The following is a 15285-nucleotide window of genomic DNA, read 5'->3' as shown; positions in this document are numbered from 1 at the left end:
GAGCTGGGGGAAGGCCAAAGATGGGCACAATATTGGTTTGTTTCACATTTGCTGTTGAAATAATGGCGTTAGGGGGACCTCCTCTTCTGAGACTGGGCTCCCAGCCCCCTGCACAGCAGCACCTGCGCAAACTGCAACCACTCACAGCCCAAGTCCATTTCTTTGTGCTGCTTATCTAGACCCCAACAGGGACTGTGGAGCCTCCCCCGATGTGGTGGAGCCAGGACCTCAGGCCGGCCACACCCTGGGAAACAGCAGAAGTGAACCAGTCCCCTACTTGACCAGGACCCCGGGCAGGAAGAGCTGTTGGAGTCCACTCATGTTACAACCTGCAGAGAGAGACTGTGTACACTTAAATGACTAAAAACAATCTGAAAAGCCACTATTTTGAATTGGTTTTATTTAATTTTACAGAAACCTGATTGGAGTTCAGTATGTAATTTAAGTCCAGTAACAATTCTACAAAAAAGGTCATACAATGCTGGAATTCCTTCAAAGCAACTAATATACTCTTCTTTTGCATAAAACATGCATTAATTGCCACATGTTGGCCAAAATCGGTCTCTACGAGAAGGTCCAATAGTCAAGAAAACTAGTTGTGAATAGGTATAAAAAGAGGTTTTCTGGTTAATGTAAAAGGAGGAACTGGCCTTTCAGAAAACAAGCCCTTCAGCACTGGGTGATCTGATTGTGTTGCACAGTAATGCATCACTTCTGAGACCTGGTCCTGACCTGTCATAAGTAAGGAACTTCCTGGTAGTTAAACATTTGGGAAGATAAAAACTTTCAGGCTAGAATGGTCCACTACTTACACAACCTTGCAGAGGGGGTGCAGAAATCCTGACTTGGAAGAATTCCCAAGCTGGGGACTGGAAGCAACCTCAAGTATGCCCTGAGCTTTCCAATCTAGCCGTTACCCTTTCCCTACAAGGCCAGCCCAGGCCACACAGCATCTCCTGTGGTCATAAGACCTCCAGCTCCGCACTTCACTTCAGGAGGATCTGTCATTAGGTGGGATGCAGAAAAACATGGGACGGACCATTTCTTTAAGGCCTTGACTTTCTGTAGTTCTCATTCATCTCATCCAGGGATCAGTGGGATTCGTCTACGTGGTTGCTGAACAAAAGGAATATTAATAAACACTTGTAGCCTGAAAGCCTCAAATGCTTATAGTCACATACCTCAAAGTGTGTCATCTATTGTCAGGACACACCTTGTGCCTCGAGGGAGAGAGCAACTCCGTTTATCAAAGGGTGTTTTCCACATAGCCTGAGGGGCTTTAAAGATTTCAAACCAACTGAAAGATCTTCCCCTCAAATATGGGGTTTTATACAACATTCCATGAGGTTCTTTAAAAGATCTCATAGTCATGAAGGAACCAGCTATGGGCAGTAACGCCTATATACATAAAGCTCATCATTCGCACAGCCTAGGGCCTTGTTTGGAACCTTCCACACAGTCAGCCTCTTCCACAATGGGGCACTCACTGCCCTGCTCACTACAAGTAAGCTAAGCCAGTATCTTTTTTCCGTGAGAACAATTTAAAGGGGGAAATAATTTACTGGGGTTCTAATAACATTTTCATAACAGAACAATATCAAAATAGGTTTGTTTTTAATATATGCTTATGAATATCCCTGATAATATAAAGAAATCCAGAGGACTTTGTAAACCACCGAGATTTCACAGGGTAGTGCCGGTCTAGTTTCTAGGCAGCAGAAGAGGGACTACTGTACTGGCACATTTTCTTGGGAAGCCCTGTGAGCACCACAGCACTGGAATTCTAATATGCTAGTGCCAGTAGAATTGTGAACGAAATTTTCACTTTAAATGTATTAGTAAAATTCCTATCAAAGGTTGGCTTCCCCAATCCTGCCATCAGCCAATCTCCTGCCTGTAACAGATATCCAGGCCACAAAACCATCAGTCCTGGCTACTCCAGAGGCTGGGCCCAGAGGAAACAAGTTCTGAGATCCCTTGTAAGCCACGACCAAACCTCAGAAAGGCGGAATGTGGGAGAAGGCGCAGACCAGGTTTGAGGAAGCTTTGACCCAAGGCACCACGATCGTAGGGGTGAGGGGACCTAGAGGTTTCAGCTGGCAGGAAGATGCCCCCAAAGCAGGTCCTGGAAGACAACAGCTCTGTGGCAGAGTAGACACATTTGGGAGTTAAAGACCAAAACATTAGAAAAGAAACTAGTTTACTTTCTCAAAACCAAATCAAACTTCTTAAAACTTAGAAGCAAAAAACCCTGGATAGACTGGGGGTATGGTGGGGGCTGAAGTCTGTGGAATGAGTTGCTTTTAGCTGAGTCAGAAAGAACGCTGGTTGTGAAATCAGCATAAACACTGTGGCTACCGCAGTTAAGGAGTGAAGGAAGCTCAAGGTCAGAGGAAGAGGCCTCTCCAAGGAGATGGAGGAGCAGCAAATGTGAACAGGCTTTATTCCGGGGACAGGAGCGCACTTCCAGCGGCGGGGCGGGGCGAGAAGGCTCCGCGCTCCCCTCTAGCTGCAGTAATACTGCATCCCATCCACTCTTCTTCTCTTTTTTGACTGAAACTCTTCAAAGAACTGCTGGATGTCCTCTCTCTTCACAACCTGTTGATGAAGAGCGAAGATCAGGAAAGGGAGCTACATTACAGAACAGCAGTAACAGGTCGAAACATTCACACACAAGTCGAACAATACTGCTGATAAGAATTATTTTAATGGGTGATTAATTACACTATCTCCATGTTATAGAGTTCATCCAGGCTCAGAGAGACTGGCCTGTTCACACAGCTGGCAGAACAGCATATGGCGCCAGGCGTAGGTTCCACCACCTTGCTGGGTTTCCTCATACAAAAGGATATAAAAGCAGCACCTATGTGACAGGGTCATTTGAAGAGCAGAGGAGATGTAGTGCTGTAGAGCACTCCCAGCACATAGTAAGTTCTCAATAAATATTAGCAAGAAGAGTGGCAGAACCAGCACAAAGACAGAACCGGAAAGGTCTCCTCGACCACTGCTCCCTCATTCCTGTCTTCTGGGGATGTCCTTTAGTTCTGCATAAGCATCCACCAAAAAAAGTGTTTTGTTTTGAGATTTGTGCTTTCTTCTTTCCTGAAAAAAAGGAACCTAGAAACTTTTCCCTCTTCAAGAGTCCAAATTTAAAAATGCTTGTACATAAACAGAAAAGTAACTGGCAAAAACTACAGAAGCACCACTCTTAGTAAATGGATATCCATTTTATGCAGTAAAAATGAGAAATTTATCTTCCATTTTATTGGAAAAAGGATTGGAGCATGATACAAAGGTGTTTACGATATAAGCAAAATAAAATATTAAAAGTAAGAAAATAAGACAAAGGGAAAATATGGGTAAAAAGTAAGCTGGGAACAGCCCAGATAAAGCCCCTGTACACCCAAGAGTGAGTCTTGCCAGTCATCTGCTCTAAAGCTGTCTAAGGGCCATCACAAGAGACAGGTTTATTAATTACTTTTAATTACAAAGGTAGCACATGCTTATTGTTATGAAGAAATGAAGGTGGGGCAGGGAGGAGGGAGAAAGTAGTGAATGCATGTGAGCAAGGTGAGCAAGAGAAAGGTAAAGGAAGTTACTTTTATATAAAATGAAAATCTCCTCTTGTTCACCAGGGGTAAAGTGCTGCTAACGTACGCAAATGGAAATGCTAACCTGAAGAGCTTTCTTGGGGTAAGATAAGATATTTATGCCCTGGCCAGTGTGGCTCAATTGGTTGGAGCGTGGTCCTAAACACCAAAAGGTGATGGGTTCAATTCCCAGTCAGGACACATACCCAGATTGTGGGTTTGATTCCCAGTTGGGGCGCATACGGGGGGCAACCAATTGATGTTTCTCTCTCTCTCCCTTCCTCTCTCTAAAATCAATTAAAAAAAAAAAGAATGTATGTTTGGCCCTGGCCAGTTTGGCTCAGTGGTGAGAACATCAGCCGAGGAATGAAGGGTCCCTGGTTCGATTCCAGCCAAGGGCATGTACCTCGCTGTAGGCTCAATGCCCAGCTCGTCAGGGTGCTTATGGGAGGCAACCAGTCTATGTTTGTTTTTCTCTCTCCCCCCCACCACTCTCTCTGAAAAAGCAATAAAAAATATCCTCGGGTGAGAATAAAAAACAAAAGAATGTATGTTTGGGGGGAAAAAGACACTTATTAATCCTCTAAATGAAAGAACGTAGCATTCTGCCAGTACTCTACCACACACCAGTAGCTGATATGCCAGCTGCACAAGCACTAAGAGTGAAATTGCAGGTCAACCGGTGAGGAATCAGAGCCCCTAACAGATTCAAGATCTAGACGCTAACACTGAGATAACAGAAGCTCGAAGCCCCAGGAGATTCTCCCAAGCTACAGCCTCTCTCTCCCGATCCTGTGTGAAGCGCCCTCCCTCATTCCTTCTGGGCTAGGGCTGCGAAAGATGCCCACTGTGGCTGGTCTGTGGGCGTCTCACCACATCTTACTGATTTTTGTTAGCTCTTCCTGCATTAAACTCTCAACTATCTAGTTTAAGATGCATTTTTCCCCCACCAAATAAAATAAAGTTTATTCAAAACACGCAGGGCTACGATTAAAATTCGTTAACCCAACATACCGTGCCTTCATCAGCAAACCTCCTGAGATAATCTTTAAGTTCAGTCTTCAAGTCATTATATTCTAAACCAAAACAAAACAGAGAAGGCATTGGCTTTTAGAAACAAAATCTTTCCTTACCACTGACTTTTGAGTATCTATAGTTTAAATTTTAGTTAATAGTTTCAATTTTTTAGTTAATAGTTTTGATTTTTCTTTAGATGAAACCTGCATAGAAATTTGTTCCCAGTTTTTCCCAAATTCCTTTTGATATCAAAAATGATACTTTTTTCACCCTGGCTGACATGGCTCAGTGGTTAGGGTGTTGACCTACACACCGAAGTTTGATTCAGGTCAAGGGCATGTACCCGGGTTGCAGGTTAGATCCTCAGCCCTGGTTGGGGCGCCTGCAGGAGGCAACCAATCGATGTGTCTCTCTCATATCGATGTTTCTCTCTCTCTCCTGCCCTTCTCCCTCCCTTTAACTCTCTCTAAAAATCAATGGAAAAAATATCCTCAGGAGAGGATTAAAAAATAATACCTTTTTCATTAAAAACCACAGCAACAACAACTCAAAAACCAAAGATAGCCTCTCTCCCAAAAGGATTAGTTAAGGATTTTTAAAAGGGCTTCCTATCTCCCGGGAATTCTAATATCTGAAATCACCTCAGATTTGTCAAATACTATGTTTTAAAACTTGTTCACTCCCTCAACAGTTTGCATTATGTATGGAAGCACCCTGAGGGCTACAAAAATCATTTAGATGCAGCTTTCAGCCTCGAAAAGCTTTTAGTCTAATGAAGGGAAAAGGAAATTAATCAAATAGTTACAAATAAAAGAGAGAAACGGTCGATGCCACAAAAGGGGCACAAAGGTGGTGGCCCCCTGTAGAAACTGGCTGGGACAGAGACCAATAAAATAAATTGGGCATGCTGGGGGGAACGTAAAAGCTTGCAATTAAGAGTTTGGGGATATTTTCCCCTTTGGGCTTCCTGTGAACCACTGAAGCAACCTCAAGAACTGTCAAGAAGATAACATGCATGCTCAAAGAAAATCATTTTTCACTGGATGAAAAAAGACACTGACTCTCTAATATTCTTTACTCACACATCTATCCTCAATCAAAATAGCACAAACTGTGGCTTCTCTAGCATGTAACGCTGATTCAATGATAGTAGTAACTAAATACCCAGCAGCACTACCCTTAAGCAAGTATAGTTGAGGTCTACTATACAATTCCAAATTTAAACTTTCTTTGTATTAAATTAACACAATAGGTATAAACTGTCCTCCATATACACACACACACACACACACACACACACACACACACACACATATGTTTGTGTGTTTTTTCCCAACAGCGAAGAAAACTTTATGAACTCCATGAATTCTCACACTCAAACAGTATTTACCACAAATAAGTTCCACTTGTTGGACTCTGTTCATGCTGTTAAGTGTGTCCATTAAAGGATCTGTCCTGTCAGCCGCCTGGTCAACCTTGCCCTTGTTTTCATAAGCCAGAACCGTGTCATATTCATCTGTCAGGAACAGGACATCTAGCTCTCCATACATTTTCTTTAAAAAAAATAAAACCAGTTTCCCCATTAGAACAGCATGCCATTCTCAGAAAGTCAACCTCGTGAGAATCACTAAAAATTTCGTTTCTCTAGATTAATGTCCAGGAAAACCTGAGCCTTTCCCCACAGAGTTGCGTGAGTGATTTCTTTTTGCCCAAATCTCTTTCAGAAATCTCCCAACTTCCTAGTAGATATTATATGATCTAAGAGATCTTTGCTTAAAAACCACTGACTTACTGTAACTTTCAAGCAATTTGTGTTTCCAAGAAGTTCTACAATATAAAAAGGCTAAGAGTTGCTATTTTTCTACTAATATGAAGTAAATAAAAAGTAATGCATAATTCTTCACTTCTTCCACAAGCATTTAGACTACAAATACTGTATCATAATCTGCTTAATATAAAAAATTTTTGTGAAAGAGAATATTAGGGGGATAAATAGTTATGGAAATAAATAATAAAATAAAATAAAATTTTTAAATTTCTCTGCACTCCTAACATCAATTCATAAATATACTTTCCAGGTGTTCTTATATTAGGCATCAGTACACAAAACATACTAACATTGAACTTGATCAGGTACTTACCATACAGTCTTTACAGGTACATAACTTGCTACGCCAGTTCAGGGGCCAATAGGTGGCAGTGTCTTTCTTTATAAAATGCTTAGCTTTAAGCTCCTGAAGTTTGCAGCCAGACTGTGATTCTAATGTGGTGAGACGTTGATTCTTAAACACTGTCTGAAATAACAGTAAGTTTTAAAGTGTGTATTTTAAACTATTGTGTTTTCATAGTTTAGATTTGTAAGACGATTTCTTTAGGCAAAGTATGCAATTGAGATCCAAAGCTATAGAGCTTACATAATTAATTTTGTTTAAGTTTTATTTCTTTTATGGCTCCTACTTCATCTGTTACCTGGAGATCAGATTCAGAACTAGAGCTGGTACATGGTTCATTAGTTTCCTCTGCTTTAACTTCCTTGACAGCATCCTTTGCATGTTGCGGAACATCCTCTTTGAGGGTACTATCTTGATGATCTCCATTTTCAGGTTTGATAACTTCCTGATCACCTATTCCATCGACATTCAGCGCCAACCCATCATCCTCGGCAGACACTTTGGTTACTGTAGGTTCAATGGAAAAAACAACACACGCACATATCCACAGACCTATTAGGCAATGAAATCACTTCACCTGATTAAAAATATTTCAGAATCTAGGAAAGGAAAGAGTCAATCTTAATCTCTGGGAAAATGAGAAAGGAAACATCAAAAGTTTTTTAGGTTATGCCTGCCAATCCAAAGAGTTCAAATAATTGAACATTTCACTTAAAAATATAATCACTACTTAACCACTTTACATGAAAAGAAGAAAGAAAAATACCACAGCCCGGCAGGGCGTGGCTCAGCGGTTGAGCATCGACCTAGGATCCAGGCGATCAGGGTTTGATTCCCAGTCAGGGCACATGCCTGGGTTGAGGGCTAGGCAATGACTCTCTCATCATTGATGTTTCTATCTCTCTCTCTCCCTCTCCTTTCCTCTCTCTGAAATCAATAAAGATTTTTTTTTTTTTTAAATACCACAAATATTAAAGAGAGATGGAATACCTTAAGAAGGAAGAGATTGTAGGAAGAGATTTAACTGCAGACACAGGTGACAGGGCAGTTTTGAAAAGATAACCAGCTTTTCTTCATGAGGAAGAAATAAAAAAGGATGGGCAAAGAGGCAGGAATACTGCAAAGGAGCTCATGGTACTTGATGGCATTTCAACTTAAAAGGAGATGAAGCCATCTGCTCACAGGGAAGGAAATGAAGTGGTGGTGGGGAGATCAATTAAGAAAACCCAATGAATGAGAAATACATACAGGTCCGGTGGAAAGTTAGAGAGAGAATTGGGAAGGGTATGAACACAAAGAGGGAGCGCCAAGTTTAAGAACTCTGAGACAAATCACAAGTGTAGGATAAGATCTTAGGTATGGCTGCTGCTTGTGGCTTATAGGGAAAGTGAAATGCTCCCTAAGGGTGAGAAGGGCAAGAAATCAAGAGGCCAGAGCAGCAGATACTGTGAATAACTGCTACTTAAAAAATAAAGTAATACACATGCCAAGACCAACAGAATAACATACTTAATGACTCAAGACTATTCATTGCTGATTAGTTGTTTTGGGTCAATTTCTTAGTGTATAATGAAAACACTAGATAACATACCCACCCTTCCACCCCAATCAATAGCACATCCTACATTTAAAAACAACTTATTTGGGTTCTATTTATCTTTCAAAGTTCCATTCAAAAACCACCTCCTTCATGTTCTCTGATTGTGGTCTCATCCATACTCTGCATCATGCCATTTAAGGACAAATTTGTTCTTGGAGGTCTCCTAAACCAATCAATAAGCACTTCGTGGAGAAAGAACACATCTTATACTTTTTTCTATACCTCAGAGTCCAGTTAAAAATAGTTGCTAAAAATTATGGGCTGAACAGACAAGTTTTCACAAGCACAAGTTTGTGGCACAACTCCAGAGACACTTACCTGCCAATTGTGCAGCATAAGCCCACAAGAAAGAGCAGCGTTTCATACAGGCCTGGCACACCATCTCCTGGAAATCCCCACTCTCAGGGGGAATGGCACCAAGATGCTGTGAATACAGAAAACTAAGTATTTTTCTTGTGATCTCCAAGTTGTACAAAATGCTCTGTTATTTTATAAACATATATTACAATAGTACACTGATCAGATCTTCATAGGGTATTTTTAGAAGACTAACTATAATATAAAATATAACACAATTCGAAAAGCAAAGACATTTCCTCCTTTTGCGAAAACAATGGCTTTTCAAAGTAATAGCTTTCCTTACCCTTCCATGGAACCAGTCTTCACAGACTACACACTGGATCATCTCATCTGGAATCTAACATGGAAAAGCGGTTTGTACATTAATGATTACACTGAATTCAGAGACACTGAAGTAAATCTGGCACACAGTAGAATTAGCTATTAAATAATTCTCTACTAAATCTGTAAGACCGCTATCTACAGGGACATCCAAGGGGACAGGGAAGACAGCAGATCAAGGGGCCAAAGAGAAGTTAGTTCTACATGAACTGGTGGTAGAAAGGGGTTACAATGTAATAAACACTTTGCAAGCAACTGTCAAAGCTCTTTCACATCAGTTACTTAATATGTGATTCTCACAAACATTTGTGAGTAATGTATTCTCATTTTACACATAAACATAAACCCAAGCCCCAGGGAAGTAATATAAACTGTCCAATATAGAATGTGACAACTGGGACTTTTTTACACCATACTGCCACATAAATGAAAAATAAATGTTACAATCTCTTGATAATATAAATAGTAACAACTTCCCTAATTTGAATAAATTAAATTACATTATGGTCTAAGAAAATTATGTATCATAGGGCATCAACTAATTTTAGAATGATTTTCCTTTTATTTCCAGGCTTTCACATCTACTGATTAACATTCCAATGTTACTCTGTCCTTTCTCAATTATGGGTTCTTACAGGAAAAAACCCATATATATCATCAGTTTTATTCTTCTGCCTTGATCAATTTATTCATCATCTTATTTTTTCTCTTTTGACACATACAAAAAAAGTGTTGTAACACTTTACTCCATACCTTAAAATATCCAATTTTATCTTTGTTAACTCAAAGATATCTTTAATTTTTTTCCTCTAAATAATTTGGTTCAATAATTACAATTCCAAGACAAAAGAAAGGAAGACAGCAAAAAGCTAATTTCATTAAATACAAAAAGACTCCTTTCAAATCAGTAAATACATAAATAAAATCCAACCCAATAACAGTATGGGCCAAAGATATGAAAGGACAATTCAGAAAGAAAGTTATTACAAATTTCTAATAAACTCATGGAAAGATGCATAACCTCACTCATGAGCGAGGAAAATTTTTAAAAGATACAGTTCTTCATCTACTAGGGTGGCAAAATTTTAAAAGACTGGTAAATATGTAGGGATGACAAGTGTTGGGGAAAAGACAGTATCAAACTGTTGGTGGCTAAAACCTTTTCACAGACATGATCACAATTTTAAATACAAATATTCTTTGACCCATCAATTCTACCTTTAGGTATCCGTTCTATATAAATCCTGCAGAAGTTTAGTTATATTACTATATAAGGGTCTTCACTGCAGCTTTCTTTATAATAATGAAAAAACAGAAAACACCATTCTGCTATAGAATATTTAGGTAACTAATTTACGGCTTGTCAAAGATATACTGATAAGTGAGAAAAGTTGCAGAAGTGAATGTATAGAATTTTCACTTTTGTGAAAAGGAAAACTATCAAGTGAAACATACATCCACTCACTTATATGTGCACAGAAAAAGGTCTAAAACATATACACTGAAAAGGTGTTAACAGTGGTCATGTCCAGGAGAGAGAAGGTACAGGAGTGAGGAAGAAGAACTCTTTTTAAGTTTTGTGTATATTTCTAATTGAAAATTTTAAGAGGATCATTTGTACACACTATTTCTTTCCGGGGAGGCAAGAAATTGAAGGTTATTTTTGGAAGCATTCAGGGGAGTAGAGCAGGCAGGCAGGCAAAGAGGGGCAGGAAGACGTAAAGTCCTGGCCTTAAGAAAGACCTAATCAGTATCTCACTCTCATGATGTGAGAATGAGAACACCTGAAATCTGTACCAGGTAGAGACCCGGCCCAGATTCATCAAAAAGGATAAATCTAGAATCCTTTCACCATCCCCCAATTCCACCTGAACAGCTACAGAGGCCCAGATATGACAAGAGGCTGAGGAGTGAAGGCTAGAGATGACATAGTTCCAGGTGTTAGCCCATAATGCTCTTACCTCATCTTCAGGATCAGGATAAGGTCTCTTACAAATGCAGTACAATCCAAAAAAGTTGTCATTATACTTATTGCCAGAATTTATCTTTGCTTTGTCCTGAAAGATATTAATTTCAATATAAATGGTCTTAGTTTAATTATAATTTCATGCGTCCTGACATTTCTGTATTCAACAAATTTCTGCATTAAATACACGAAGAAAAAGAATTCACTCCTGTTAAAGGGATACTTTTTCCAGGATACAGGGAAAAGAGAAAAATCATTTTTTTGTACCTTCTTTGTAGCAATTGGGGGAAACTGAATATACCCATTTAATAAGATAACAATGAGCCCCAGCTGGTTTGTCTCAGTTGTTAGAGCATTGGCCCGTGGACTGAAGGGTCCCGGGTTCGATTCCAGCCAAGGGCACATACCTCCATTGCAGGCTCAATCCCCAGCCCCTGACTGGGCACATGCAAGAGGCAACCAATCACTGTCTCTCTCACATTGATGTCTCTCTCTCTTCCTTCCACTCTCTCTGAAAAGCAATGGAAAATATATCCTCAGGTGAGGATTAATAAATAAATAAGTAAATAAGTAATGAAATTTAATCATAAGTATTAATTATCAACCTATGTAAACTGACATTGGCCTAGAATATCAAAGTACTTAACAGCCAGATGTAATAGCCAAAGCCCCCAGTTACTAGGATGTAAAAATAAAAAGCAGACAAGAAAGTTGTCTAAAAATAATCTTCAAAGGAGAGTAAAGCACAACAGTTTTAGCAATTATGATTGAACAACATAAAATCCTTTACTTTCTTTCATTTCTGTTATTTCATTTAAAGTTATTGTATAAGCATAATTTTTATTAACCAAAAAGCAATAAAAACTCCTGCGTGCATCTAGCCCACATTCATTATTACCAAGTATTATTTATCCAGTTTTTATAGTCATACCCTTTTCTTTAAAAGCCTAGAGCATGAGCACAACCAACATAATTAAGACTGAATCATTGCAGAGAACATTTCCCCAAAACCTTCATATTAATTATAATCTATACTGTAGGCTCTAAACAGGTTACTTAGTTTTCCAACAGGGTAAAAAACTGAGTCTAATATTGATTTGCAAAGAATAAGCATAAGAACTCCGTTTTGGAAAATATCTGGTTTTTATCCACTCTGTCAAATATCAATCTCAGCTATTTTCTTTCCTTTTTGGTTAATCATCACCTGAGGATATTTTTTCCATTGCTTTTCAGGGAGGCAGAGGGAGGGAGGGAAAGAGGGGACAAAGAGCAGGGGGCAGAGAGAGAGAAACATCAATGTGAGAGAGACACATCAACTGGTTCTCTCTCATACTAGCCCCAATGGGACGGGAGCGAACCCACAACCCAGGTACATGCCCTTAGCGAGGAATCGAACCCGCAACTCTTCGTTGTGTGGGCCGATGCTCTAACCACTGAGTTACATGGCCAGGGTATATTTTCAATGCATTTATAGTTACAATGCTTACTTACAGGAAATAATTTGCACTCCAAGTTTTTAAATTTGCTGTTTCCACAATCACAACGAAAATTTCTGAAACAAAGAAAGAGCCAATTTTAATTTTTATTTTAAACCTAATGAAGTTTTAAAATTCATATCATAGCCTCTTCCCTTTCAACTCATTTCTAAGATTAAAAAGTGGCCTTGGACGCTGCTCATGTATCCAATTCAGAATTTCTCCAAGCATATAACAATAAAAGATTTAATAACTCTGTAGACACACAAGTAAATTAATGGCAGAGAAGGATGAGTAGTTTGAGTTTATACCATAATTATATTATAAAAGGCCCTCTAGAAAAACTAGTCTCAAATTATATAAAATAACTATAATAAATTTACCAGTACACTGCTACTTTGAATGCAAAAGCAAGATAAAGAAAAAAATGCAGCTAGGAAAGAATCTAAACATTTAAAAAGCATTCAGCACCAACCTCTGACTGTCTTTACCTTTTTGTGTATAGCTCAAATAATTTATGACTTCCATGACATTCATAACTGCAAGCTAGGCAAATTCCTGCTGGTTCTTCTCCCTCAGGGGTGCAGGTACTACAGGCATATAGTGCCTGTCTCTTTACTGAGCTCTAAAAGACAGCCCCAAAATGGAAAAAGAGAATTAATGAAATATGGCATGGTTACCTAATACCCACACTGTGATCTGAGAAATAATTGAAATCAGATTTTCTGTGGTCAGGATCTTCCTGTAAAAGCCACTAAGACTAATGACAAAGCTTCACAAGAGAGTGCCATAACACTGCTGCATGTTTTGTATCACTATGTATGCACTATACTAGTGCTTGTTTTCATACAATTTTTCTTAAAGTGATAGGAAGCTTAATATTTTCAATCAGCTGTGAATAAGCTGGTCTGCTTAATCATTTTAACACATGAAAATGTAGAATGTGTGTAGGTTGATGTAAGTAATAACACACTTTAACTTTGGAAAATGCTTGATTCCATGAAAGACAAAAATCAATGCATTAAAAAAAAAACCCTTTGATTTTCTTTAGGAGATGCATGCTGAAACATTTAGAAGTGTAGTGTAGTGACATCTGCAACTTATTTACAAATGATTCATCACAAAAGAGAAAGTATATTATAAAGAAGAGGAAAAAGATAAATGTAAAATGCTAAAAAATAAATATATGTAAAAGATACACAAGTGGTGATATTATTTTTTCAACTTATTTGTAATTTAAAAATGTTTCAAAATAAAAAGTTGATGGAAAAACAGGCAAAACTTGTAACCACCTTTGATGATTACCCTCCTGTATGAAGGAAGAAGACACAGGGGAGCTTCAGGAATGCCAGGAATGCTCTATTTCTTGATCTGTGTGGTAGGTACCTGCATGTGTTTGTTTTCAAACCCTAGGCATGATCTGTGCAATTTTCCACATATTTTACTACAATAAAAAGAAAATTTTAAGCAGGTCCGTTTTATAAAGCTAACTACATTTCCAAAATAGCTTACCTACACACTTTTTTTTTTTTAAAAAGCAGAAGATAAGTTGTTCTAGTGGTGACCAAAGGTTTTAAAATACCAGCCAACATCTGGCACTATCTCTGGATACCAGGTGGATTTAAAAATCGAACCACTTTGCAGTGTAAACTCAACTGGTCAGAGACAACAACTGGTATTATGATCTCAGCCCACACCACATAAAGACCCCAAGACTCTCTCCTCACTCCCCAATGCTCCATTGCACTGCCCTGGAAGACAACCTTCTTCATCCTACCAATTCTCATCCCTTGTGAGTTTTCTCGTACCCACCTCAATCCATTTTTGTACCTAGAAATATACAGGATGAGTCACCCAACACTGCATCACGCCCCCTCAAATTCTTGTTCACAACGTCTTCCAAACGCCAAATTTCCTCTTCAAGCAGATCCTCCTCTCCCCTCCCCCCGCCCTCTTGCCAGTGCCATCTGCTGTTCTGGTTCCTATCCCCATGAGGGGCCGGCTGCAGAACGGCAAGGTACTTGTTTCGTCTCGCCAAAGAACTACCAGCTAAACTACACTGCAGAGGAACTAGCTGTCAAGGAGCCCAGCCCATAAGGGGAGATTTTCAAACCCAGGGCTCTCTCCTTTAACTCTGCGTTGACTCTCCCATTCGGTTCCTAATAAAAACTCTTAGGACAGGAAAAGTAGGGACAAAGATGTCTGAAAGGTCACGGGGATGGTTTCGTGAAAAGCAGCCGGGCACCGAGAAGGGACAGGAGAGGAAGAATCGAGCAGCTGCTCCAGGGCCAAAGCCTAGAGGACCCTGAGCGGCACGAGGGCGACCGAGGGAGGAGGGGGCCCCTGGTGGACGCTGGCTGAGGAAGGCGGCCCAGGAGGCTGAGGGTAAAAGGGCAGTGGGCCTGGGATGGGGAGGCCTGCGACAAAGGGCGGCCCCGGTCCACCACGGGGAAGACGACCGCGCCACGCGGGGGTAGGGAGAGTCCGGCAGGGCAGAGAAGGTTCCGCGGGAGCCCGAGGGAGGCGAGGCCCCCGCCGCGCGCCCACCTGCGAGTAGGAGCACTTCTCGGAGTCGCTGCCGCCCAGTACGGCGCACGCCTCATTCTCCAATTCCTCATCCTCCTCAAGCACGTCGACCAGCGACACTACGGGCTCCAGCTCTGACTGCCGCCCCGCCGGACCCTCGGCTCCGGCCATCCTCAACTGTCACCGCTCCGCAGCTTCGCCCCGGCGGAGGCGGGAAAAGCGACCACGGGAGGCGTGGCCGGAGGAGGCGGGTCCTGAG

The 15285-nt window shown here is 40.3% G+C and overlaps 1 protein-coding gene across 2 annotated transcripts; it reads right to left on the bottom strand.

Annotated features, from left to right (window-relative positions):
• Positions 1-383: 383 nt before the first annotated feature.
• On the bottom strand, positions 384-15254 carry UBR7 (ubiquitin protein ligase E3 component n-recognin 7). Of its 2 annotated transcripts, XM_081128506.1 has the most exons (11): positions 15048-15254; positions 12992-13125; positions 12517-12577; positions 11021-11116; positions 9022-9075; positions 8697-8802; positions 7077-7285; positions 6749-6901; positions 5998-6160; positions 4605-4666; positions 384-2598 (listed from the first exon to the last, which is right to left on the bottom strand). In XM_081128506.1, exons 1-11 carry the CDS (start codon positions 15195-15197, stop codon positions 2506-2508), a joined length of 1281 nt encoding a protein of 426 aa, XP_080984632.1. In that variant the 5' UTR covers positions 15198-15254; the 3' UTR covers positions 384-2505. The 2 variants fall into 2 exon arrangements, with proteins under 2 accessions (XP_080984632.1, XP_080984633.1); XM_081128507.1 differs by lacking the exon at positions 12992-13125 and having other exon boundaries at positions 15048-15132.
• Positions 15255-15285: the final 31 nt, after the last annotated feature.

Source organism: Miniopterus schreibersii (assembly GCF_964146895.1).
Source record: "Miniopterus schreibersii genome assembly, chromosome: 1".
NCBI classification, from domain to species: domain Eukaryota; kingdom Metazoa; phylum Chordata; class Mammalia; order Chiroptera; family Miniopteridae; genus Miniopterus; species Miniopterus schreibersii.
Note: the sequence above shows the minus strand (reverse complement) of the source record. Positions and strands in the feature narration are given on the sequence as shown.